The sequence below is a fragment of the Ambystoma mexicanum genome, chromosome 9, assembly GCF_040938575.1.
Source record: "Ambystoma mexicanum isolate Mex_15411 chromosome 9, UKY_AmexF1_1, whole genome shotgun sequence".
NCBI lineage: Eukaryota > Metazoa > Chordata > Amphibia > Caudata > Ambystomatidae > Ambystoma > Ambystoma mexicanum.
In genome coordinates, this window is record NC_090931.1 from 1,399,205,572 (window position 1) to 1,399,230,986 (window position 25,415).

At 50.4% G+C, this 25,415-nt stretch overlaps 1 protein-coding gene across 1 annotated transcript in view; it reads left to right on the plus strand.

The window, feature by feature from the left end:
* Positions 1–25,415, plus strand: part of SMARCAL1 (SNF2 related chromatin remodeling annealing helicase 1) — a 979,995-nt gene that overhangs the window by 249,618 nt on the left and 704,962 nt on the right. The window contains exon 5 of the mRNA XM_069616809.1: positions 6,097–6,147. Within this exon, the coding sequence (XP_069472910.1) occupies positions 6,097–6,147 (51 nt within the window). The remainder of the gene's footprint in view (positions 1–6,096; positions 6,148–25,415) is intronic.

The window sequence follows — 25,415 nt, forward strand, 5'->3', positions numbered from 1 at the left end:
GCCAGACCCCATGCTGGAGAAGGAACAAGTTACTTACCTGTAACTGTTGTTCTCCAGCATGGGTCTGGCATGGATTCACATGCGAACCCTCCCGCCTACCCCTCTGCGGCTCTTCACTTGGTCATACTGCCACTTCACGTGCTTCCAAATCTGAAGATGGCTGCCAGAGGCGGTGCTTAGGTAGAGGGCAGTCATTGGCTGTGGTCAGTATGACGCAGAGACCAGTGATTGGTTATTGCTACGAAATACAGATCAGAAACGAAACTGATACTGGTTTTTTCTTTACCGAGGATTCCCAGCCTGACGACGGGGAATATTCATGAGCATGTGAATCCATGCCAGACCCATGCTGGAGAACAACAGTTACAGGTAAGTAACTTGTTCCTTACTCCCTCTGACACTCTAATCCTGCCCAATAGTGGTTCTAGGAATGTTGACTGTAATGGCGGCAATAATGGGCACCCTTGTCTCGTCCCTCTCCCCAAGTTCACTGGCTTTGATACCATTCCATTCAGGGCGACCCGCATCTGAGGTTTGTTATAATTTGCTTTCACCATTAGGAGGAAATTCTGTCCAAAACCTGTTTGTCTCATTGTGAGGAAAAGCTGTCTCTGCTCCACCCTGTCGAATGCTTTCTCTTCATCTAATGAGACGAGAACTGCCGGTTTATGCGTGAACCCCACCTTTTCTATAAAATGAGACACTCTGCATGTGCTGTCAAAGGTTTGCCTTGTTGGAATTAACCCTGACTGGTCTGGGGCAATAAGCACTAGGATCAGGTGTGAGATCCTATCTGACAGGACCCTCGTATAAAGTATAGCGTCTGTATTTAACAGGGCAGTGAGCCGGTACGATTCCAGAAGCACTGGGTCTTTTCCCTGTTTGGGGAAGACTATCAGTTTTGCCTGCTTCATTGAGCGAGTGATATTGCCTGCTTGTTTAAACGTATTAAACAGTTTCGTTAGTTTAGGTGCCAGGACATCCCAAAATTGTTTATAAGAGCAGTCCAGGTAACCATCTTGGCCGGGAGCTTTGTTTTTCGGCAGACCTTTGATAGCTTTCTGGACTTCTTCCTCCGCTATGTCTCCCTCTAGTGTCTCCCTGTCCCAGTCCGAGATTCTGGGTAGGCTTAGCCCTTCAAAATATTTCTCCTGTGTGTCGGGACATGGGTTATCCCATTTGTACAGTGTCTGATTGTAGTTGCGTAGCATCTCCCCCATGCCCTCCTCCTTTGTCAGTACCTGCTCCAGATTATCCCAGCGTTTCATTACCATTCTGCTCATCTCCTTCGCCTTTAGTTGCCTTGCCAGCAGTTTGTCTGCCTCGTTTGCTCTAATGTAGTACCAGTGCTTTAGGCTAAGCTAAGGCTTGATGCTACTCACCCCTCCACCCCCCCTTCTTTTGCCCTCACATCCCCAACTGTTCCCCCCCCTACCCTCTCCCCAACTCCCTGAGGAGGGACCAGGCTCCTAGGTCCGCTCGGGTGACCTGTCTGCTGCGCCTGGCCCTCAAACCACCCAGAGTCATCTGCGTCGGGAATACTAAACCCCACTGTGATAACAAGAATCCACTCCCATCCTGCCCCCCTGGGCCTCTTATACTATGAAACATTGGCAGTACGTCTCTCCCTCGGGATCTCATCCCTCCTTATGTTCCGGTCTTACTTGTCCACCTTTTGTTCGTTGTTCCTTTGTTCTCACCTTGTCGTTACTTAATTTCCTGTTGGCTTTTCTGCCAGAGCTTGTGATCTTTTTCCATTCCCACGGCTTTCTGCAGACTCTATCCCCACTTATTGGTCCCTCACCCACGTCTTGCATGTCTCCTTGCAGGTTCAGAATCTGTTCTTCTTCATATGTGGTGATTCTGTGTTGCCGTCCATCCCATGTGAATAGGAAATGCCCACTTGTACCTTATTTGTTTAGATGTTGCAAACGTCCACACTGGCCCCATCTCTCTACTCTTATGCAACGTGAGTTGCGCAAGATCTTGATAAAGTTGAACCTCTTCCCCGTTTATTCTGACTTGGCCCGCTAGTCTCGCTTTCTGTAGGATCCGTTCCTTCTGCCATAGGATTCGATTGCCGCCAGAACAACCCTTGCTCATGCTCCAAGTTCCCCCGTTCTTCATGGGCCTACTCAAAGCATCCGGTCTATCTGGACCCCTTCTTCTGCTTCATCTGCTAAGATTTCTGCAAATGGGTGCTGGGTGGTTGCTTTGAAGTCTTTATCTTCTATCCGTTCTGATAGATTTTTGATTCTTATATTGGACGACCTCAAGTGATTTTCCAGGTCCTCACTTTGTATCTTAAGGTTGTGGTCAGGCGCGCCAGATGTACTATGGCAACGTTTTGTACGTCATCCTCCCTGTTTTGGATAATCCTTTCCAGTGTATCAATTCTTTCTTCTAGTTATGCGACATCCAGCCGTATTTCCTGTACCGATTGTCTGATTTCCACTTTCAAAGTCTCAAATTGCACTTGGAAGGTGACCATGAGTTGTTACTGGAATTCTTTGAGCCAGCTTTGCATGTCATCCTTGGTCATAACCATCGCTCCCTCTACCCCTGCTTCTTGATTTGGTGAGGTATTTTTCCTCCCTCCTCCACTCTAGATCGATGTTGACTCCCACCACACATTTGTTTGATGCTTGCTGTTCGTTTTGTTTGTGGGGTCGCCACCACTGCTGTTTTCCCCTCTTGTTTTTGACATATGGGTGCTGGTTTTCGTTTGTGGTGCGGCTAGTTCCTGCAGTTGCCTTTTCTGACTGTGTGCTTAGTAGATTTCCGCCTTTTTGAGGCACACCACTGGGTCTTTTCGGTTTTCTTGCAGTTCTCTGCCCCCCCCATCCCCAGGGCTCCCGCTCCTTCTGCTGGTTGTAGCTTTGTTTTCTTCTTCGCCCACCTTCCTCCTTTCTCCCCCTGGGTGGCCCTGCAGTTCTTCTGCACAGTGCCCTGTTTATAGGTCTGCATGGACCTTGGTTCTCCACAGGTCTGCCTTAGTTGCTCGCTCTTGTCACTTTTTCCCTACTCCTGAAGGGTGGGGGGAGAACATTGATCATATATTCCTGCCCTGGAGGTTCCTCCCCCAGGGTGTGCCTCCAGTGGATTGCGAGTGCCTGTGCTTTAGGAGGATCTCCTCTGTTTAGCCACCATTCCCTCCCCGTCCTTGGGGTGCTGAGTTGTGCTGTTGTGAACAGCCAAGCCGTAGTAACTCTTCCTCCCTTGGCGCACTGGAGGGTTCGTCACGAGACTCACTCCAGTCCCTTGTCCCTTCCATGCGCGCACTTTGACCCAGCGGCCAACACCGCCTCACCTGACCGTCTCCCAGGCACGTCTCTGCTGGCACTTGTTTGCTTGCTCTTCTGCGGTGTCTGGCACTGCGCTCTGCTGTCTCCCTCAGGGATTCGCGCTTATGCTGTCCCTGTGACTTCACCCCGGGCGGGGGCTCTCCCTTCTTCAGCTTGGGTCGGAGCAGCGCCTCCACCCTAGTTGTTGCACCACTCCTTCTCTTTTACTACGTGGGGCTGGTTTCGGAGCTCCCCCCGTTGCTGCCGTGGCCGGGTGCTATCCTGTCCCTCATAGGGCAGTGCACGGCGAAGGTCCTGACACGTGTGCGTTCTGCCCCTCTGCTTTCTTTAATCTGGTTTCCGTCGTTATGCTCTGACCCGTTCTTGCCGCGTTATTTTATTTCCGTGTCAATGTTGCTTTTTGTTCACCTTAATTGTGGCCCTGTGAGGAGAGGTTTTCAGACGCGTCCTCTTCCCACAGCGGCCATCTTGGAATCCAATTCACTGACTTCTTAACCCCATTCAAAACATCAGGCGTAACACAATTCAAAACGCCAGGCTTCTTGACACAGTTCACAATGCCTCGGAGAATGATTCTGCTCCCCTGGGCATTCTTCCCAATTGTAAAATCTCTCGTAGATCCCAGACCTCTGCTTCTCTCTTTCTGCTTGGGCCAACTTGGTTCACTTCCCTGGCAAGCATGGTCTATAGTACATTTCTCTGTGGTTTCCCTTCTTCTCATGGGAGTGGATCCCAGACCCCTCTTCTTTATGTTAGGCTAGTTGGAGCCATCTTCTCCCAAGTACCACCACGAGGAAAAGGTCTTGTGCTTCCTGAGTCTCTCTTCCTTTTCTACTATACATCAACCAGGGAGCAGCTGGCAACAACTAGACTGCTCACTCATTATAGTTCCTAGGAGTACTCTTCATGGCTCTGCACCGCCTCATCCCAGTACTTTTAATCTGCATGGTCTCCTGAGAGTCAATGTAGTTCTTCGTCTCCGTTTTTCTACCCTTGATCTCCCTTGTGTCGGTTGTCCTCTTCATAGTCCCAGTACTGTTAATACTATGGGTGTGAGACCTGTACATGGGGAGTGTGATGATGTAGGGAAGGATTGGACTATTGGAGACTCTGGAGTGGCCCGGCATCACAGCAAGCAGAGGACAATAGGGTGATGTCACCAGGGAGGGTGTGAATTGATTGACGGTGATCAAGAGCCAATCGGGGAAAGAGAAGGAAGAAAGGGGCTTTTTTCTAATCCTAGCGTTGTTGGTGTTGTGTTTTGAACAGGGATCGAATGCGGAGGAGGAAGAACCGTCTTATGAATGGGCGTACTGAGAATAGGAGGAAAAGAGCCTGTTGTTTCGGCACCTGTTGTACCCAGTTGATGAGGAGGAGGCACTTTGCCGAAATCCCTCAGTGACGTCACGCCAAGGTGTGAAAAGAGGGGAGGAGTTTGGGGAAAAAATCCCGATGACGAGTGGCTGGCCGGGGAGTCCCCGAGAAGATACAAAGTTGCGCGTAGGGGAACGGCGGCTGAGCGAAAGAATACCCGAATAGGAGGTCGGAAGGGGAGCACACGTCGCCACAACAGCAGATCGAGGGGAGGAGAGAGATCCGGAAGAAAGATTAACCGAGTGGCCAAAGAGGGGGCTTGGAAGAGATTTCAGCAGAAAGACGGTGAGGCGATTCGGGCACGATAAGGGGACTATATCCGGAACTTTGGGGTACCGAGATATGAACCTGAATTAGTGTATCATCTGGGAACGCAAGAAGAACCCCACTGAGAAATTAAGACTATATAAAGCCGCAGAAACCCCCTTGCTATAATACCTCGCCTCTGACCCTGAGACGCTAAGCCGGCCCTTTTCGTTCAAGAGAATTCTTGTTTCCAGTATTTCTTTACTCCCAGTTGCAGATTAAACTTAATAAATAGAAGTTTTTGTTAACGAATCGGCCTCAAGAGTGTTTGTCCCACCTGCTGAGTTGTGACAGGGAGATAGAGTAAAGGAGGGTTAGGTGAAGGGAACCGGGTGTTATACCACACTCTCCAAAGATAGTTGTGCCTAGTCCCAAAGGGGGGATCCTTCCCCATGAGATCCTCCTGCTGAGTACCACACCCCGCTGAGTACCACCCGCAGGGGGACTATTGGGTAGCAGCCTCACCTCCAAGGCCTCATGCTAAAGGGCTCCCCCTAGGGGAGAAGGGACGGCCTCCAAGGATACATAAATGTGCTATGTACGTGATTGAAAGTCTTACCAAATAACTTTGGGGCTGATGCATGCCTTCTGCCATGTATTCTTCATGGCTATATTCCATATCTTAGGGTGCCTTACTGGTTACGTTACAATGACTTACATCTGTGACTCCTATCTATGAATTTGGATGCGTTCCTTATTGCATTGCTGTTTTTGTTCAGGACTTCTCTCTCTGACTTTGGGGGCCGCTCCTTGTTTCCTCCATGATGTACCTCTTTGACGCATATCTTTTACCTTTGTGGCATTCTTTGATGCATTGCTGTGACTCCTCTATGACATTTGTAAGTGCACTATATACGTCGTTGAATGTCTGCCATAGAACCTGGTGCTGGGGCTTCTGCTGCCAAGCATTAATCTTGACTCCTCTTTATGAATTTGGGCGCATTGCTTGCAATTTTATTGTGAGATATAGCTATGAATCCTGTGTACAACTTTGGGTCTCTTCCCTGTTAAATTGCATGTCTGTGACTCCTCTCAAGTGTGTTCCTTGTTACATTGCTGTGATGTATGTAATACATGTTTTATGTGCTTCCTTCCCCCCACCCCCAAACAGACATGAAGACCAGAAAGTGGAGTTTTCTGCTGGAGGACTATCAGCGCTTAAGTGAGTTCCTTTTATGTTCTTCTCTGTAGAATGTGATTGGCACTTTATTTAATCGCCCAGGAACACTTTCCTACTGTGGATGCTAGGTCATGATGTTTAGAACGTTATAAAAGGTGTAATGATCTGTATGACAGATGGACTTGAAATTGATCTGCCCCAGGGTAAAATGTGCCGTAAATCGTAACTTTTCCTTAATAGTCCTTGTTAGTAATAGACTATTTGAGGTGGAGAGATTAAAATGCGAAGACATTAAGGAAAGAACAAATGTGATACATCTACTGAAGTGTCTGCTGATGTAGTTGTTACTGCAGTAGTGATTGCTATTGAAAAACACCCCAAGTGGGAGCTGGTTATAGTTTAGTTTAGTTTGTTTATTTGTAATGCGCACTAGACCCAAGGGTAGCAATTACAGAAAATGCGAAGCTTGTTTAACAGGTTACATATTTTGCATAACAGTATAAAGGAGGAATACACAATAGAAGATATACAATATATACAGGGTAGTTACAGTATATTACATGGTGCCAATACCAACGAATAAGTATGATATATGTCAGGAGAATATGCAGGTATTAGCATATATACAAGAGGAGGTAGGTGGTACTGGAGTAAGATCCAGACTAGGGATAAGTGGAGGGGGGCAGTTAGATGTCGTTCGACTTGAGCCAGTTGATGTAGCTTTGTCGGAACTTAGGGTAGGATTGGTCTTCTCTAATGTGGTGTGGTAGGGAGTTCCATAATTGGGCAGCTTTGACGTGGAAGCTGTTCCCACCCACCTTGACGAGCCTAAATCTGGGAATGGTGATGCAGTTGGTATTGCTAAGTCTTAAGAGTCTAGTGGAGGATCTTTGGAATCTGTTAGTGAGATAGCTAGGGGCAGCATTGTTCAGAGCCTTGTGTGTAAGGGAGGCTGTTTTTAACTGAATCTTGTTAAGGGTAGAGAGCCAATTGTTTTGAGGCCTTAACGCTGAAATGTGTGACCTTTTGGGCACGCCAAGAGCTGCTCTTAAGGAGTTGTTTTGTAGGATTTGGATCTTTTGGATAGTAGCTTTGTTGGCACCAATGTAGAGTGCATTGCAATAGTCGAGCCGAGATAGGATCAAGGCTCTTGCCAAGGTAATGCAATTGTTGTCCGAGAGGAAGGGTTTGGCAGATCTAATTAGCTTACATGTGTAGGCAGTGGCAGAGGCCAAAGCGTTTACTTGTTTGGCTAGACAAAGGGTGGAGTCAAGGTAAAAACCGAGTGTTTTTACTTCCTTGGCCACCTTGATGAGATTACCATCAATGATGAAGGATGAGTAATCCAGTCCTAGTTATTTCAGGTTGGTGTGTGTTCCTAGGATGATAATCTCTGTTTTGTCATCATTCAGGCATAGACCATGAGTAGCCATCCATGCCTGGATGATGAGATGCACCCTATCCACCAAGGCCAAATCCTCTTGGTAATTCCCCGAAAGTGGGAGGAGAATATGGGTATCATCTGCATAATTAGTGTAGGTGATACCAAGAAGGTCCAGATCATCAAAGAGGGGCTTAGTAAATACACAGGAACCTTGGGAGACACCGCAGGTGGTGGGAATCTGGTCTGCTGCCGCTGAGGGTGAGAAGACCCTCATGGTTCTTTAGCTTAAAAAGGACTCAATCCATAGTATGGCCTCTCTTGAGAAGTTGGCAGCTGAGTCCAGGTGTCTGCATAGGACCTTGTCATCCACAAGGTCGAATGCAGCTGAGAGGTCGAGAAGTAGGAGGAGGGCTGTTTTCCCTTTGTCTCTCAACTCGTCGATCTGAGCCTTTAAATCAACGAGGACAGTCTCAGTTCCGTTTTGGGGGCGGAAGCCTGATTGGCGAGTACCTAGAAGTTTGTGAAATTCCAGATATTTTTGGATCTGGAGATAAGCAACTTTATCTAGGATCTTGATCAGGAAGGTCACAGTTGTGATGGGGCGGTAATTGGTAGGAATGCGAGGATCTAGCAATTGTTTTTTCAGTAGTGGGAGCACCCATGATTGTTTAAGGGTGGATGGGACGGTGCTGGATGTGAATGAGGCATTAATACGTTTGGCTATGAAGGCGGGCAAGATCTCTTGCAGCGTCTTTTATGAGCTGGGGAGGGCGGACTCCCTGGCAGTTCGACGGCTTGAGTGAGAGAATTACTTTCTCAGCCTCAAGAGTGAACATTTTGGTGAAATTGAATCGGGGGGGTTGAGTTAGCCGATATTACCTTTGGGAGGGCATTCGGAGTACTGTGGTTAGGTAGGAGGTTAAAGGATTGTTTTTTTTTTTAGCTATTTTATTTTGAAGGGTGGTCACTTTGTTAAAGAGGGCCTCTTGTATGTCAGAGCACCATGTTTTGTCCTTGGTACAGATTTCAGGGGTGATGATGGGGGATTCAAGTTCCTTAAGGTTTTTGTATTGAGATTTCGGTGAGTTTAGCTTTGTTGGTTGTGGAAGGGAGAAGTCTCCATGTGTTTTCACAACTCCTTTTTAGCTGTCTAAGGTCTTTGAGTTGGGGCGTGAACCATTTGTTCAGATGTGCTTTAGCTTTGCTCGGTCTAGGTTTGAGGGGTGCAATGGTATCTAGAGTGGTTAGCATAATATTGTTATACTCTTTGACGAGTGTTCCTGGGTCAAGGTTGTCTGCTAGCATGTTGAGGGTAGGAAGGATAGCCGGGATCACTTTGTCCCTTGTTATGTTTTTTTTGTTTCTTTTTAGATAAGTAGGAGCAATGGGTGTGGTTGACAAGATTGGCCGGGTGGTGAGAAGTGAGAATGACTGGAGAAAGTGGTCTGTCCATGGATAGGAAGTAATGGAAGTGATCTTAACCGTGCAGTTGTGTTCCGCCACCCAGTCGAAGGTTCTCCCTTTAGTATGGGTGGGCTTGCTAATTGTTTGGGCTAGGCCTAGTTCAGATAAAGTATTAACGATGGCAGTGGCATGCTTGTCTAATAGGTTGTTGAAACCCAGGTTGAAATCTCCCAAGACTAACAGTTGAGATGTGGTTTTAAGATTGTTAGAGAGAAGAGTATGAATGTCGTCCTTAAATGTTCCAATAGGGCCGGGGGGCCTGTAGATGAGGTGAATGGTTAATGTCTGGGAGTTAGTGAGAGGTAGTTTTGCTGTGAGGGTTTCATAGGAGAGTGTGTTTTGGGTAGTGACGAGTCTCATTAAGAGGCTGGATTTAGAAATGATGGCAATTTCACTACCTCGTGCATTTTCTCTATCTTGTCTGATTATGGTGTAGTTATCCGGGAGAGCAAAGGTCCAGCTGCTTCATGCAGCCAGGATTCCGTAATGGCTAGGAAATCAAAGTTGTTAGTTATACCTCAATACCGAAGATGTCACTGAGCTACCGGTTTTGTGCTAGTTGTATGGTTTAATATTTAGCCACTCAGTTAAGGTTTTGGACATATTTTTGCTATATATCAAAGATCCCTCTTTTATGTCTTGTAGCAGTGCAATATTCAACCATCATAGTAGCCCACTTTACTTTGTTGTGTATGACTTTCTCAGGAAGCCATAAACAACTATTTGCATTTCCCCATGCTGTATTGTCCTACTGTGATGTCATAGATGTTGATTATGGAATTCATAATTAACTACCCCAGTGTTATGACTGGGGATGTAGCACTTTATCTGCCTCCATTGAGTCTTTTAAGGCCTAAGGGAAGCAGAGAAAGATGAAGGTGATCTGACAGCCCTATCCATACCCTGTTGCAGGCTTCTGAACCTGGGAACCTCAGGGCAGGACACACCAGAGCCCGCAGTCTGAAAGAAGCAAACCCTCTGCTCCCGTGACACCACAAATGAGTCACACTCAGCAGTTGGCCAATCTGTGAAATTACTGTTGCTGAGCGTGGGTGGGGGGGACACAGCTTGAGCTGTGCGAGGGAATGGGGCCTATAGCTAAGGGAGATGGGGGAATGTTATACGTATTATTGAAGGTCGGCCAGGTTTATTTTCTGACCAAGAGGGAGGTGTAGGGTGGAGGATTTTATTTATTGTGCATTTGTAAGGCTATTATACAACAAGAAATTGTGTTTCAAAGCGCCCACAGGGCAAAGGTGAGGGAGCATGGGAACAAAGGCAAATAGAATAAACTGATGAAAAGGAAAGGGGCAGTCCTGCTAGACCTTGTGAGCATTCAGAACGTGTAAGTGCAGGGAGAGAGAGAGAAGGGGCAGGGAAGGGGTAAGTTCTAGGAGTTCCACTGAAGGGAGTGCCAAGGAGTCATTTGTGTGCAACATTAATTGCCTGGCAGAGATCGCTTGGTATATAGTGATCACCTGCCAATATTAAGTGCAGGCCTGTGAGAACATATGCCGATGGGTGCCCGAAGGCAAGTGCTGGGATGGGACAGAAGTCTGAGGGTGATTGGGTGGAAGGCCGGGACCCAGAACGACACCTAAGGTCACAGGCCACCAATCTTAGCAACTGTGGGTTATTAGCACGGGAGTGAGAGGGGGAAGGAGGAGGTGAAGAGGAAAGTATTGAGGAGCTTCCGTAATTTGAGGCTGTTCCAGAGGCGGGAGCAAGCCAAGGAGAGAGATCTGCCACCAGCTCATTGCTTAGAAAAGCACCTGACATGCAGCAGAGAGCTTGAACCGGAGGAGCGTAAAGATCTGGAAGGAAAGTATTTGGCGAGAGTAAGTTGTGGATTGATTGGTCCTCGGCCCTAGACAACCTTGTGGATGATGCAGAGGGATTTGAATTTGATCCTTGCAGCACCGGGAGCCCGTGAAGGGATTTTAGGGCTGGAGAGATACGGTCCCTGGGCTTGAGGCCAAGGATAAGTCTTGCAGCCCTATTCTGGACAAGCTGGAGGGGGGCGTAGAGATGAAGAGGGTGGATTAAGGAAGAGGCTGTTGCAGTAGTCCAGCCTAGAGAGTAGCAGAGCTCTAGAGACATTAAGCTTCTGTGGAAAAGTGAGATAAGGAAGGATACCTCTGAGGAGGTGGTGTTGAAAATGGGCCTTCATGGCAAGGTTCAAGAAGTGAGGGAGGAAAGAGAGAGGAGTTGAAGATGACTCTAAGACTTTTGGCTTCAGATGCAGGAGGAAGGGGAGAGCCCATAGAGGGCGGCCAGGGTGAAAGGAGTCATGAGGGAGTGGGAGTCCCAGTAGGAAGGATTTCAATGTTGCTGCCATTGAGGCAGAGATCATTGGAGGCACACCGGGACTGGATAGCAGATAGGCAGTCGGGAATGGTAGAGGAGGTAGGGAGAGCATCAAAGGGAAGTTTGAAGCAGTGTTGGTTGTCATCTGCATAACATTGGAAGTGAGGGGAGAAAGTGGAGATAAGGTGAACATGCGGTGCGAGATAGACATTAAAGAGCCAGGGTGAGAGGTTAGAGCCCTGGGGCATGCCAGAGGTGGAGATAGATGTAAGAGAGGAGAGAACGCCTAGGATGACCTGTGACGGACTGTCATTGAGGAAGGAGGTCAGCCAGTCCAGTGCCCTCTCCAAGATACCAAGGGTATCATGGAGCTGTTATATGAGGATGGAGTAATTGACCATATCAAATGCAGAGGAAAGATAAGTAGAATGAGAACAGTGTGAGAGTTTGTGTCAAGAGATGCAAGCAGTTCTTCATGGGTGTTCAGAAGAGCAGTTTCCGTGCCTCTTTATGCTCGGAATCCAGATTGATGGTCATGTAGGCAACCAACCGGCTCAGTATGCTGGGCCAGTTGGGGGGGGAAGACTAGCTTCTCCAGGAGTTTCCCAAGGAAGGGAGCGATAGAGATGAGGCAGTAGTTAGCCAGATACGAGGGGTCGGCGTAAGGCTTTTTCAGGAGCGGGCGCACAAGAGAGTGCTTGAGGGAAGAGGGGAAAGACCCAGTAGCAAGAGAGTGATTGCAGTAATCGGCAAGTGAAGGGGCAAGGGAGCTGATGTTGTCCTTAATAGTTCTGCAAGAACGGGGGTGCTATTTGGAGGAGACCTTCATAGAGCGGACACTCCTAGTGACCTCGTCTGATGTGATGGGAGAGAAGGAGGAGAGAAAGGCTGGAAGTTGGGAGGCCAGGGGTGGCAGGGGGATGGGAGGAGTGGGGCGGGGGGAAGGAAGAATGAGTGCTCAGGATGTCCTGAGATTTTTCAGTGAAGTGGGTAGCCAGTGCAGTGGGCCTGAGAGGTAAGAGGCGAGGTGGAGACTGCAGAAGGATTGTCTAGTTACTTTCAGATTCTAAATAGTTCACCTGTGTTGTTGGATGCTGCAGAGTCACAGGCCTGGGTGGGGTCCCTCTTCTTGGAAAGAATGGTGACACGATATTGCCTTTGGAGAAGGCGACAGGCCAGTTTGTCAGAGGACCAGCCTGTAGTCTGCCACTTCCGTTCTGCAGCACTGCATATGCGCTTCATGGCTGCTAGATCAGTGTCATACCAAGTGTTGCGCTTGGTGGCATGCTTCAGGCTGATCCTCATGACTGGGGAAAGAATGTCAAGAGTGTTAGAGATGACCAGATGGAGGGTGCTGAGAGCAGAGTCTGAGGTAGAGTCTGCAGTGGGAGGAGAGGATGGGATGAAGGCGGATGCAAAGGCAACAAATGACACTTGTTTCGTAGGGCGGATGTCTGTGAACGAGGTTGGCAGAGCTGGAGGGACGTGCTATTGGGGCAGAGAGCAAAATATCTGTGTGGATAAAGGTGTAAAAAGTATGTCCAGCCATGTGGGTAGGCCCAGAGGGGAGAATGGAGAGGAAGAGGGAGAGCGAGGTGCAGAGTTCACAGAAAGGATTAGACTCTGTGCATGAGGAGTGAAGGTAGATGTTGAAGTCACCCAGTAGGAGGAGTTTAGAGGTTGATGTCAGGAGAGAGGAAGAGAAATCAGCCCATTCAGAGAGGAACAGGGTGATAGATGCAGGTGGCCTGTAGATGGTGGCAATGGTTAGGGAGGAGGTAGGAGAGATGACCAGCTTGTAGAGCAGGCTCTCGATGGAGGAGTATGGCTGGGTGAGTACGAGGGAGGAAGGGTCCCACTCGGGGAAGATCAGGTCAACCCCACTGCCAGATCGGTGAGGGCGAGGCTTAGAGATGATCTTGTATCCACCAGGGAGAAGGGAGTCAAAAGCAGTGACTGAGCTGGCATTGAACCATGTCTCGGTAAGAGCGAGAATATTGAGGTCAATGTCTTCAAGGAGGCAGATGTCAGCAGAGTGAGCATTAAGCGTGGCTAGATGAAGCAGGTTACCTTTTTGAAGTTTTTCCGAAGAGGAGTACAGGGGCGTGGTACACCAGTCGAAGGAGGGTGAGGAGGGTCAGGGAGAGACGAGGAAGGAGTAGCAGGAAGTTGATGAGGGATGGCAGGTGCCAGTCAAAGAGAAGGTTGGGGTGAGGACCCTGAGCCATGATAGTGCCATTGCGATAGGCATTAATGATGCACCTGGATGATAAGTCCGCCAAGAGTACTTCCCATCTAGTGCCACCATTAATGGGTGAGAATAGGAAAGGAGAGAGTAGAGATAAGATGAGGGGTCCAGAGATCTGGAGAGGCAACAGAAAGAGGATATCGGTGACAATCTGTCTGGAAGTTGCACTGACGGAGGTGTCTGCAATGGGTAGACCAGGGTTGGTGGTCGGGAACTCTTTTTAAAACGTTTCCCTTCCAGACTTCGTGAGAGAAGGAGGCTAGGTGATTGTAAAACAGTTAGGATAGGCGAGATAGTGATTGCCATAGGGGTGGCGGAGAGATAGGATGGAGGATAGAAGGAGAGACTGCACTGCACGAGCACAGACTTACCAGATGGCTTAGTAGTCGAAATGGAAAGCAGACAGATGCAGTTTAAACAATTGGGTACACAATTGGGGGTGTACAGTTGTTTGAACACAACATGATTTGAAATTGCCCAAACAGCACACAAATGCAATAAAATAAAGTAAGTATAGAAGGCCTAGATGAAACAGCAGAAAATTGGCTAAGGCACAGCTCGATTCAACATTGGTGAGTTAGTAATAGACATCAGGTAGTCGGAACATAACTCATGGGGGGCTCTGCAATGGGCGGACAAGGCACCAGGAGAGTCACTTGTTCAAATACCTTCAACTATCCCTATGTAAATACCTCCCCTCTGGAACCCTTCACTCCTCTACCTCTAACTCCCTCAGGGTCAGTCGTTTTTCAAAGAAACGAGCTGGGGGCAGATCTGTCTTCGGCTGGGGCCTCCATTTGGAACTGCCTGCCTGCCACCTTGAAACTTGAGGCAGACCATCTACGGTTCCGGGATCTCCTCTAGACCTTCCTCTTCACCTCTGCCTTTGCCCCTCTTCTCCCCTGTTGATCTGCTTTCTCTCTCGGCACTGTCGCACCTGGCCACCCCCCTCTCCTCTGGGCCCAGGTACCTGCTCACCCTGCCACCCTCCTGCACTGCCTCCTGGCCACCCCTTGCACTGGGGCCTGTATCTATACCCAAACAGTCCCCACCCATTCTTCTTCTGCAGTTATCAGATACACCCTATCTGACTAACCTTGCTTTTTGCCACTCACAGGCTTCACTACCACTCTTCTTGATCACTAATAATGTATTTACTTATTATTTTGTTTGCTCCTATGCTCTGCACTTTCCAATTTCTCCCCCATGCACTATCCCCTTTTTTCCCTTCCCCATGCACTTGCGCGTTCTCAATGTCACTAGGTCTAGTAAGATCGTTGTTTTTGTTTTCTCCCCTGTTTCCTCTTCCCTTTACCTGGTCGCCCTCTGGAAACACCTGTGTAAGAATGCGATATAAATAAAATATATCATGGAGTAGCCAGCAGCATGCTGGGGGACTGTTCCATGAGGTGGGAGGTGGTGGAGCATGAGGTTCTGTGGGGGATGTGATGGGGGCCCTCTCAGTCCTCCAAGGCCTGGACAGGCACAGACAGGGGCACATGTGGGCCTTGGAGGGGGTTGGCAGTCGCCAACTGGCTCCCGTGATTGGCCTGTGATGAATGGAGAGATGGCCAATCCCTTCGGAGAATGTAGAGTCTGGGCAGGCACACCAGTGCTAGTCTCGGTAGCAGACATGTTTAAAGGCGTTTGGATCCCATCAAAGAGCAAAGCCCCAACTGGCCTTGCTGAAATTGCCAGTGCAGGCAATCAGACTTTGGCATGAGGCAGTGCTACGCTCAAGGCTGGGCAGATGGGCACCTGGGCAGGAGCCCCATGTAACAGTTCCTTGGATGGGGGATCCGGGTAAGGGGAGGCGGGTGAAGATGTTGGGACACCAGGTATGAGCTTACTTTTAGGAGTGGTATGGGGCACTATGAAGGAGGTTGACGAAGGTTAACAGGGATATTCCACCTTGGGGTTCCAGGTGACATCAAAGATAGTCAACAAGAGCTTTGTTGTCTAGCTGGTGTCACTAAGAACCCCTGTTTGAATTGTGTTCTTGTCCTTGATGTTAATTATGGTAATTAACAATGAAACAGTAGCTGAAGATGAAACTGCAAGAGATGTATTAGTGGCAAGCAATCTTGATCTCTTGGGACATCTGTTTTCCACAGAACGCTCAACGTCTCGAACAGAAGCATTCCAGTAGGGAACATAAACCCTTCAAGAAAGTAACATGGCCCAGAAGGCCTACAGTAGAACATCCACCTTCCCAAAGAGCCTCATTGGCAGTAGGGAGAAGGGAAGATGCTGGAGGGTAATTGTTGGGAAGGTGAGAGAGGATTAGGAAGCTGTCAGATATAGTCACAGAACATGGCTAGAATGTTCCTATTGCTAGAACTGCACAGCAAGACAGGCCCCTTCCAGTTCAGTCTCACATGCATCCTTCAGAGACTCCATCTGGCAGGGAGACCTGACTGGCAATGGACACAATGGAAACTACCTTTGTCCCCCTCCAATTTAGAATAAAATGGGGAAAACCTTTTGGTATGTATCCAAGATCCTTAACCCGAGTCAGGTCATCCACTAAAAGTGTCATAAATGTGGCGCCAACAGCACGATCATGGCGTGTTTTATTTAAGATCTTTATTTTTCTGGTCACTTAAAAATATCAAATGAACACTCAGTGGTGGGTAGGGTGTTAAAATACTTGCAAAGTATACTTTGTTTTAAAGCCAATATCTTCTCCATTGATGCAGTATCCCACAGCTTGTACCACCACATATTAATCTGTGGGGCCTCCGTAGACCTCCAGCATCTAGCCAAGGAAATCCTTGCAGTTGTGAGAAGATGAGTTATCAAAGTTGAATTGGCCCCTGACAGAGGATATACTCCCTCCGCCACATCCCCCAAGAGCACAACCAAAGGGTCCATCGTCGATAGTGCCCCGGTAATGTCCTTAATGAGTGCCAAGACTTCCTTCCAAAAAGGATTTCCCACAAGTCCACCAAAAATGCATCAGATCCCCACGGGCCCCACAATTCCGAACTTAAGTCATATACCACCTATACAAAATGTTATAAGCATACTCCTTCTCCATCATGGGGTCTGGCATGGATTCACATGCTCATGAATATTCCCCGTCGTCAGGCCGGAATCCTCGGTATAGAAAAAATCAGTATCAGTTTCGTTTCTGATCTGTCTTTCTTAGTAGTAACCAATCACTGGTCTCTGGGTCATACTGCCCCCAGCCAATGACTGCCCTCTCCCTAAGCCCCGCCTCTGGCAGCCATCCTCAGAATTTTACCGCACGTTCAAGTGTTGGGAGTCCTTGTGCTGTAGCTCTCGAGCTTTTGCTGCGTTTTCGCGCTTTTTCAGGAGATTTTTCTAATTTTTCGGTTAAATTGAGCCTCAAGCTCCACCGTTTCTACATCCGATCAACGGGGACCCGTTTTGGAGTTTTCTACGCCCCTCAAGGGTGAAGATTTCGTCGAGTTAAGCTTTTGGAGGATTCCAGAAGTTCCGAGGCCTACCCCGGACATGGCCCAGGAGAAAGGAAGCTCGACGCCTGGGAAGCTGTTCAGGACCTGCCCTGGATGCCAGCTTCAGAATGTGTTCAAGGAGGACGAGCATTCGTTATGCCTCTACTTTCTCCATGAGGACAAGATGCACGTGGAGAAGGACTCTGCGTTTTGCGGAAACATGTCGGAGCGGACCATGAAGGATCACCACCTCCGTCTCGCCAACTGGCTGGAAGGGAAGAGCCCGTCAGGCGAGAAGAAGAAAAAGAAGTCAGAGCGGTCTTCCAAGTCCTGTGAGGGCGCCCCGGCGACGGGGGCCCAACAAAAGGCCAAGCACCGCGAGTCCGCGGGCACCGGGAGCGCCGAACGGTCGGGCTCCTTGACTGCCAGGCAGGGCTCATCCTCCCCGGCGCCATCAACCACGAGCCAACACTCTGGCTCGGGTAAGAGGAAGTCTGAGAACCCGACGAAGCTTCTGGAGCGGCCCGGTCGATCTCGAAGATTCCAGCAGAGGGGGAGCGAGGCTCGGACCCTCCCCCCAAGGTGAAGGCCCCAGGCGTACAGAAGGTGTCGATGGCCTTAATTCACCCTGCTAAGACCTCGATTGAGGATGTCTCAGCGGCCCTGGCTCAGCCTGTGGAGTCTACGCCAGTAGAGGCGACCTCAGGATCCAGAGTCTCCCTGCCACTGCGGAGGGAGTCGTCTTTCAGGCCCATCGAGAAGCCCCCCACGAAGGCCCTGTTGGAAAAGGAGGGGGAGGGGCAGGTGGCCATCGTGGATACGGACACGACCTCTGAAGAAGAACTCATCGAAGTCGTGGAGGAGGCCCAGCCCATCGGGAGGGATCCCGATGAGGGCGACGAAGGGATGGACGGTGCCGCCAACGAGGTTCCTCAAGAGCCCTCGCGCCCGTCGTTTCCAGTGCCACAGGACACTTCGGCAGCCATTTTGTCAGCGATTCAGTCCTTATGCTCGGAGATAAGGACAAGGTTGCCCCTCCCACCGACGGAGGTACCTGAGCAGACCCGACGGGGGAACCGGAGCCGGGACCTTCGGAAAATCCACTGCATAAGAAGAGGACGACGCATCCTCCGCCACCTCTCCCGCCTCTGCGGACTGCTCTGCCTTCCCCCCGGTCTACTACCCACGGGGATGATACAGGCACGGACACGGCTACGACAGGTACAGATGACGATGGAGGCGACGACGGGACGTGTCCCCCGTCGCCCCTTGCTCGGGCGTCCCCGCCCGACGAAATTGGATCCTTCCATGCCATGATTTCCAGGGCATCCGAGCTCTTCCAGCTCTGCCCCGAAGAGAAGAAGGAAGGGTTCCTTTACCAACGGCGCGAGGCTAAAAGGAAGACGGTCCTCGCCGTACCACTTCTTGATGAGGGGCTCGCCCTCCTCAAGAACCCTGCCACGGCGCCTGCAAAGAGGGACCGGTACGAGAAGAAGTACCGGGTCCTGATGCTGCCCCCTTGTGCCTTCGGGCACAACCTACCCCGGATTCAGTCGGCATCGGCCTCGACATCAACTTCCCCGCCGGACGGCGAGGGCAGGAAGCTGGACACGATGGGACGACGGGTCATCTCATCCGCAGCGAAGACTATCAAGGCGGCCAACGCCCTGGCTATCGTAGCCCGCTACAACAGGGAGTTGTGGTTCAAAATCGCCGCTCTATTGGACTTCCTTCCGGACGCCAAAAGGGCTGAGGCCCTTGAAATCTTACAGGAAGGTGAGATTGCTTCGGACCACGCCATCATGGTGGCAACGGACATTGCTGACACCGGTTTCCGTCAGTTGGGCAACGGCGTTTGCCTGAGACGACGAGGATGGCTCAAGGTGACGGATTTCCGCCAGGACGTACAAACCAAAGTTTTGGACATGCCCTTCGACGGGAACAACCTGTTTGGGAAGGCGGTTGATGAGTCCCTTCAGGCTATCACGACAGACACGGAGACTGCCCGGGCACTGGGAGTGCTCCAACAACGACGGCCGTCCTTTCGGAGCTCCGGAGGCAGACAAGGTGCCTCCAAGGGATCCGGCAGTGGCTCCTCGACGTACCGCCAAGCGGCAAGATCTTCGTCTCAGGAGGCCTACATGGCACGCGGCAAGTCAGGTGGTGCCCGTCGTCATCGACAGGGAGGTCAAGGAGGCAAGGCGGCCTCCAAACAAGATTGAACCGACCGTGGGGTCGGGCCCCCGCCGAAGCACCCTGGTGGGAGGCCGGCTGACGAGGTTCATCAGCGTGTGCGAGTCCATCTCCACCGACCGTTGGGTGCTGGACGCCCTGGCTCTAGGGCACGCTCTAGAGTTCCAGAAGAAGTGCCCTCGCGTTCCCCCCGTGGCCAGGAAGGAAAATCACATCCTTCAACTACTGTTGGAAGTAAGGGCGATGCTCAAGAAAGGTGCCATCGAGCTCGTCCCAAGAGGCTTCGGGGCTCCGGAGTTTACTCAAGGTACTTCCTCGTAAAGAAGAAGACAGGAGGATGGCGTCCCATCCTGGACCTGCGACGACTGAACAGATACATCAAGGCACAGAAGTTCCGGATGGTCACCCTCCAGCACGTGCTGCGACAGCTGGAGGAGGGCGATTTCCTGTCGTCGTTGGACTTGCAGGATGCGTACTTCCACATCCCCATTCTAAAAAGACACCGAAAGTTCCTCAGGCTCGTGGTCCAAGGGCGGCACTACCAGTTCAAGGCCTTCCCGTTCGGATTGAAGTCGGCACCCAGGGTGTTCACCAAGTGCCTAGCACCGGTGGCGGCGCGGCTGCGCCTGCAGGGGATTCACGTCTACCCCTACCTGGACAACTGGCTCATCGGGCAAGGACAAGGGAGCTCGCCATGGAGCACACTGCGAAGACCGTCCAGCTGCTCACGGACCTGAGGTTCTCCATCAACTTTCCAAAATCCCACCTGGTCCTGTCGCAAGTCGCCCTGTTTCTGGGAGCCTAGCTTGACACAGTGGCGCGGCTGGCCTCGCCGTCGGAAGAAAGGACCAGGACCATCCTAGGCAAGGTGCAGCATCTGCTGGCCACAGACATGGCCAGGGTAAGATCTATCAAGTCCCTCCTCGGGATGATGTCCTGCTGCATTTATGTGGTGCGCCTTTGCAGGCTTCGAATGCACCCCTTACAAGAGTTCCTCGACGCCCGCTGGGTCCAGTCGACGGGCAGCTTCGAGGACAAGATCCCACTCAACGAGACGTTCCGTCAGGCGATCCGGTGGTGGGGTACCCGCTCTCATCTGTCGGCGGGCATGGACTTTCAGACCCCAGCTCACCAGCTGATGGTGACGACGGATGCCTGCCTGGAAGGTTGGGGAGCGCCCTCCGGAGATCTTCACGCGAGAGGCCTTTGGCTCCCAGAGGAGAAGTCTCTCCACATCAACATCTTGGAGCTCCGCGCAGTGTTCTGGGCCCTCAGGTCTTTTCTTCCGTCCCTCAAGGGCAAGGTGGTGAGGATCTTCACCGACAACACCACCACGATGTTCTACATCCAGAAGCAGGGCGGAACCAGATCCCCTGCCCTATCCAAGGAAGCCCAGGATCTGTGGCATTGTTCCGTCGCCCAAGGGATGTTTCTGGTGCCTTTTCATCTGGCAGGAATAAAAAAAACACCATCGCCGACTCACTCAGCAGAGAGCTGCGCTCGTGCCACGAGTGGGAACTATGCCAGGATCAAGTGGATCGACTCTTCCGACGATGGGGCGAACCCCAGATCGATCTCTTCGCGACGGCGATGAACTCCAACTGCCGGAGGTTCGCCAGCAGGTTCCCCCAGCCGAGGAGCATGGCCGATGCTTTCTCGTTCCCCTGGGACGGCCTATTTCTTTGTGTTCCCTCCGTTGCCGTTGCTGCTCCGGCTCATCAACCAGCTCAAGAGGTCCCGGTGCAGGATGATCCTCGTCGCACTGGCGTGGCCGAGACAGATCTGGTTCCTGGACGTTCTGGACTTGTCAGCGTCCACAGCAGTCAAGCTGCCGAGGGACGCGGATCTTCTCTCCAGAGAAGGAGGCGCCATTCTTCATCACAACCCAGAGTCGCTGAACTTGCAGGCCTGGCTCCTGCAGCACTGGAGTTTGGAGGGTGTGACATCCCAGCCGACTGCAGAGAGGTTCTTGCAAAGGCCAGGGCGTCCTCAACTCTCAAGTGCTACGGACATAAATGGAAGAGGTTCTCTGTCTGGTGCCGTGCACAGAAGATTAACCCTCTGCGGATTACGGCCCCTCAAGTATTGCCGTACTTACTGTCATTGGCCAAGGCTGGACTAGCTCACGCTTCCATCTAGATACATCTGGCCGCCATCTCACGATACACCAGGACTACGGGACGGGCGTCCCTGTGGTCTCCTCGGCTGGTGAAGGAATTTATGAAAGGATTGTTCCGATCATTCCCGCCAGTGAAGGCCCCTGCCCGGCGTGGGAGCTCAACGTGATGCTGACCAGGCTCATGGGGGCCACATTTGAGCCTATGCATTCGGCACCGTTGAAGTTTCTGTCGTGAAAGACAGCTTTTCTCGTGGCCATCATCTCCGCACGACGAGTGGGAGAGATCCAGGCCCTATCTTGCAAGCCACCGTACTTTTCACGACACGAGGGTGGTGCTGAGGACGCACCCCTCCTTCATGCCCAAGGTGTCGTCAGACTTCCACCTCAACGAACCCTTGGTGTTGCCAGTTTTCTTCCCGTCGCCTTCGTCGCCGGCTGAGAGGACTCTGCACTCACTGGACGTAGCTAGAGCGCTGAAGTTCTACGTGGACTGCACAAAGAGTTTTCGGAAGACATCACAGCTGTTTGTAAACTTTGGACCTGTGAATCAAGGGAAGGCTCTCTCGAAGGCTTCCATTTCCAGATGGCTCTCCGGCTGCATCATGCACTGTCACCGGTTGGCAAACCGACCGCTGCCCGGACGTCCGAGAGCCCACTCGACCAGAGCGATTGCTGCTACCACGGCGTTCCTTTCTGGTGTGCCCCTGCTCGACTTCTGCAGGGCTGCGACGTGGAGGTCTGCACACACCTTCACGAGATTCTACTGCGTCGATCGGGACTCCAGGGAGGAGTCCACGGTCGACCAAGCAGTGCTGCGCAACCTGTTCGCTTAAGGTGAGCCTGGTGAGGAGGTAAGAGATGCTTAATGTTGAGTGTTTTGGTATTGCTTAATATTTAGCCTGTTGCCACCTCCCGTGGTTGTGCATGTGTATACTGCTATGTATTCTTATATTCATGAGCATGTGAATCCATGCTGGAAAAGGAACAAGTTACTTAGCTGTAACTATTGTTCTCCAGCATGGGTCTGGCATGGATTCACATGCAAACCCTCCCGCCTACCCCTTTGTGGCTCTTCACTTGGTCATACTGCCACTTTACGTGCTACCAAATCTGAGGATGGCTGCCAGAGGCGGGGCTTAGGGAGAGGGCAGTCATTGGCTGGGGGCAGTATGACCCAGAGACCAGTGATTGGTTACTACTAAGAAAAACAGATCAGAAACGAAACTGATACTGATTTTTTTCTATACCGAGGATTCCCGGCCTGACGACGGGGAATATTCATGAGCATGTGAATCCATGCCAGACCCATGCTGGAGAACAACGGTTACAGGTAAGTAACTTGTTCATTATTTGTAACATATTTTTAAGAAATCCCTGCTCTGTGCCAGATCCACTCCCAGGAGACTTCCGAGACAGGACCTTCTAGGTCCCTCTCCCATTGGGCCATAATACAGTAGGTCGTCCCAGCGAGTTAGCATCCTCATGCATCTTGTACAATACAGAGACTTTTTGCGCATCCTGATCCTTTCCTATATCTGTGTTTCCAATGAGGAAGACAGGCCGGTACCTGCCTTTTGAGTCGCAGGATGCAAGACCTAGTGCTGCAGTTGCATGTAGCCAAAGCGGTCACTCTGTGCTATAAGAAAGTGATCTTTACACTCAACAAAAGTAAAGGGAGTCCCTTTGAGGTACAATGGAGAGAGAAGTGTGAGGCTGCCGCGGTTCCAAGACACAAAGGCACCCACAGGATTGCCCAGGATGGGAGAGAAAGGACCCAACCTGCTCAGGAAGTCAAATCCCAATGCAAAGATGTGTGCGTAGTGGGAATAAGGGAACCCAACTGGCCTCTGGAAGTCAGAACACGAAAGGCAACGGAACATAGGGCCAAACATGTAACCAACTGTTCTATATCCCTCCAATGAGTGGTCCGAGACTCCAGGAACCAATCCGGGATGCGCACACGGTTCGCTGCCATGATGCAATTACGAGGAATCGTGATTTCTGGCCTCATCCCTCCATAGGTGTTTCGTCTGGGGAACCTGATGTCCCACTCTAGACTTCTACCCTGCCCACATAACATTCGACAGCCTACTTTGAAGAGCCTAGGCCTAAGAGGAGAGAATCCGAATCAGCAGAGCAGACACCCATAAGGTATTTGCAGGATAATATTTGTTTTGTCGTAATATGATCCAGCCAAGAAATGTCCATATTCTCCCAGCGCTGAAAATCCTCCCTTAGCGCGCGTAATAGAAGGGGAAAATTTGCCCCATTGAGAGAGTTTAGAGGGTGTTGGCTTTATTCCGAAATAGTGGACCTCGTCCTCCACCCACTAAAAAGGGATATCACCTTTGATAACTACCATCATAAAGGGAGATTCTAAAACGTTAAGCCCCACTGGTTTACCCTGATTGCTAGAAAAGCCAGATGCCACCTGTATGGACTAGAGTTCAGCAAAGAGTGCAGGGAGAGTATGCAAGGTGTCGGACATCATTAACAGGAGAGCTGCATAAAGAGCAGCATTGCGCTCCAGATGGCCTGAGCAAAATCCTCTTATATCAGTGTTCAAGTGGATCCTCCACACCAGGGGTTCCATAATTAGAACAAAGATCAAAGGGGACTGGGGAAACGTGGCGTTTTTCCTGAGAAATTTTGATTGAAGAGGAAAAACAACCATTGATTCTAGCTCTGGACAAAACCGGTAGCCAGCTTGAAGCGACGGGGATATAAACTCCCAATTAAGGTGATCAAACACCTTATTGGCATCGAGTGCCACATACGTCATGCGCATGTCGGTCCGCCTGCTCCATTCGATAATAGTTATTGCCCATCTAATATTATTTTATGTGTTGGGTTCCAAAATGAAACCCATCTGATCAGGGTCTATGGCAGAGGGGTGCACCTCCATTAATCTAATGGACAATACTTTCAAATAAATCTTCACATCAATAATTAAGCAGAGCGAACTGTAGATAAGAATCGTGCAGTTTTGGGTCTTTGCCCAGTTTAAAAAATAATGTGTAAACTGATTCCACCACGGAACCAGTTAGCAAGCCTGAATTCAGAAAATAGTTAAATAAGGAGGCCAGCAGGGGTACCAGCAGACCCTGAAAGGTTTAATAGAACTGAGCCGAAAAGTTGGTTTATGTCTTATTTTTGCTTTTTTTAGGTCGCCTAACAAAAAGACTGATTTTGTTTGGCCGATTTTAGGCGGTCTACAAAAAGCAAGAAGACTACGTTGCTTCGCCCCACCCCCCGCTGGAGGCATTTGAACCCCCATCTGTAAGGGAGACATTGTATCACAAGTATGACACTGACACAAGAGTTAAAGTTTCAAAACCTTTATTAGATTCTTGGGGTTTGGAGAAACTCCTACTTTGCCCTATAGCTATGATGGGTGTAGTCTCTACCATCAAACACAGTCCCAGTCAGTCTTGCTCAAATTCAAATGGCTTATACCAACAGAACCTAATGCCTGCCCTATCTCTTGTACAAAAACTGTGTAAAGGGGAATATGTATGCAATGGAAAATCATTGTTGTATCATAAAGGACTAAGATGGCTGAGTCAGCTCTCCTTCCCACGTTGGACAGCACGGAGTAAGGCGGCCGCTGTACACAGGATGACACACTCTGGCTCTGTTTATCCAAACAAGGCAGTTCAAAACTTGGGTCGAGGCCCGCTTGGACTTCCACGTAAAGTCACTTAATCTAGTTCACCAAATGTTCTTACACAGTTCAACAAAGAGTTCATGTAGGTCTCCCTCGGCTGGGCTCAGACCTCTCAGTTCGTGGGTGTGGGGATGGGGGTGCAGCCAAGAGCCCGAGCAAGATGGCGGTAAATTAGTGGAGCTCTGGTGCCATTGAATATTGGTGCGCTAAATTCACCCGCCTTATCCATGGGGTGCCGCGTACGAAGCAGCTAGACCGTGGGCGGAATGGAAAGAGACGCAACTGGTCAAAGCTGGACTCGCCAGGAGCCTCCGTACTTCCACAATCTACTGAGGAAGATTTGAGCGGTCAGACAGGGATGCCATATGTCCACCGGCCTGGCCCGACCCGACCTCCACAGCTTGCCAGCAAGGTCCCTCTCCACCGCGCATTCGCTGGTGCCTCTTGGCATGGGCCGGGCTGGAGTTCTTGGGAAGCCCATCCACACCGACACATAACCCGGAGCA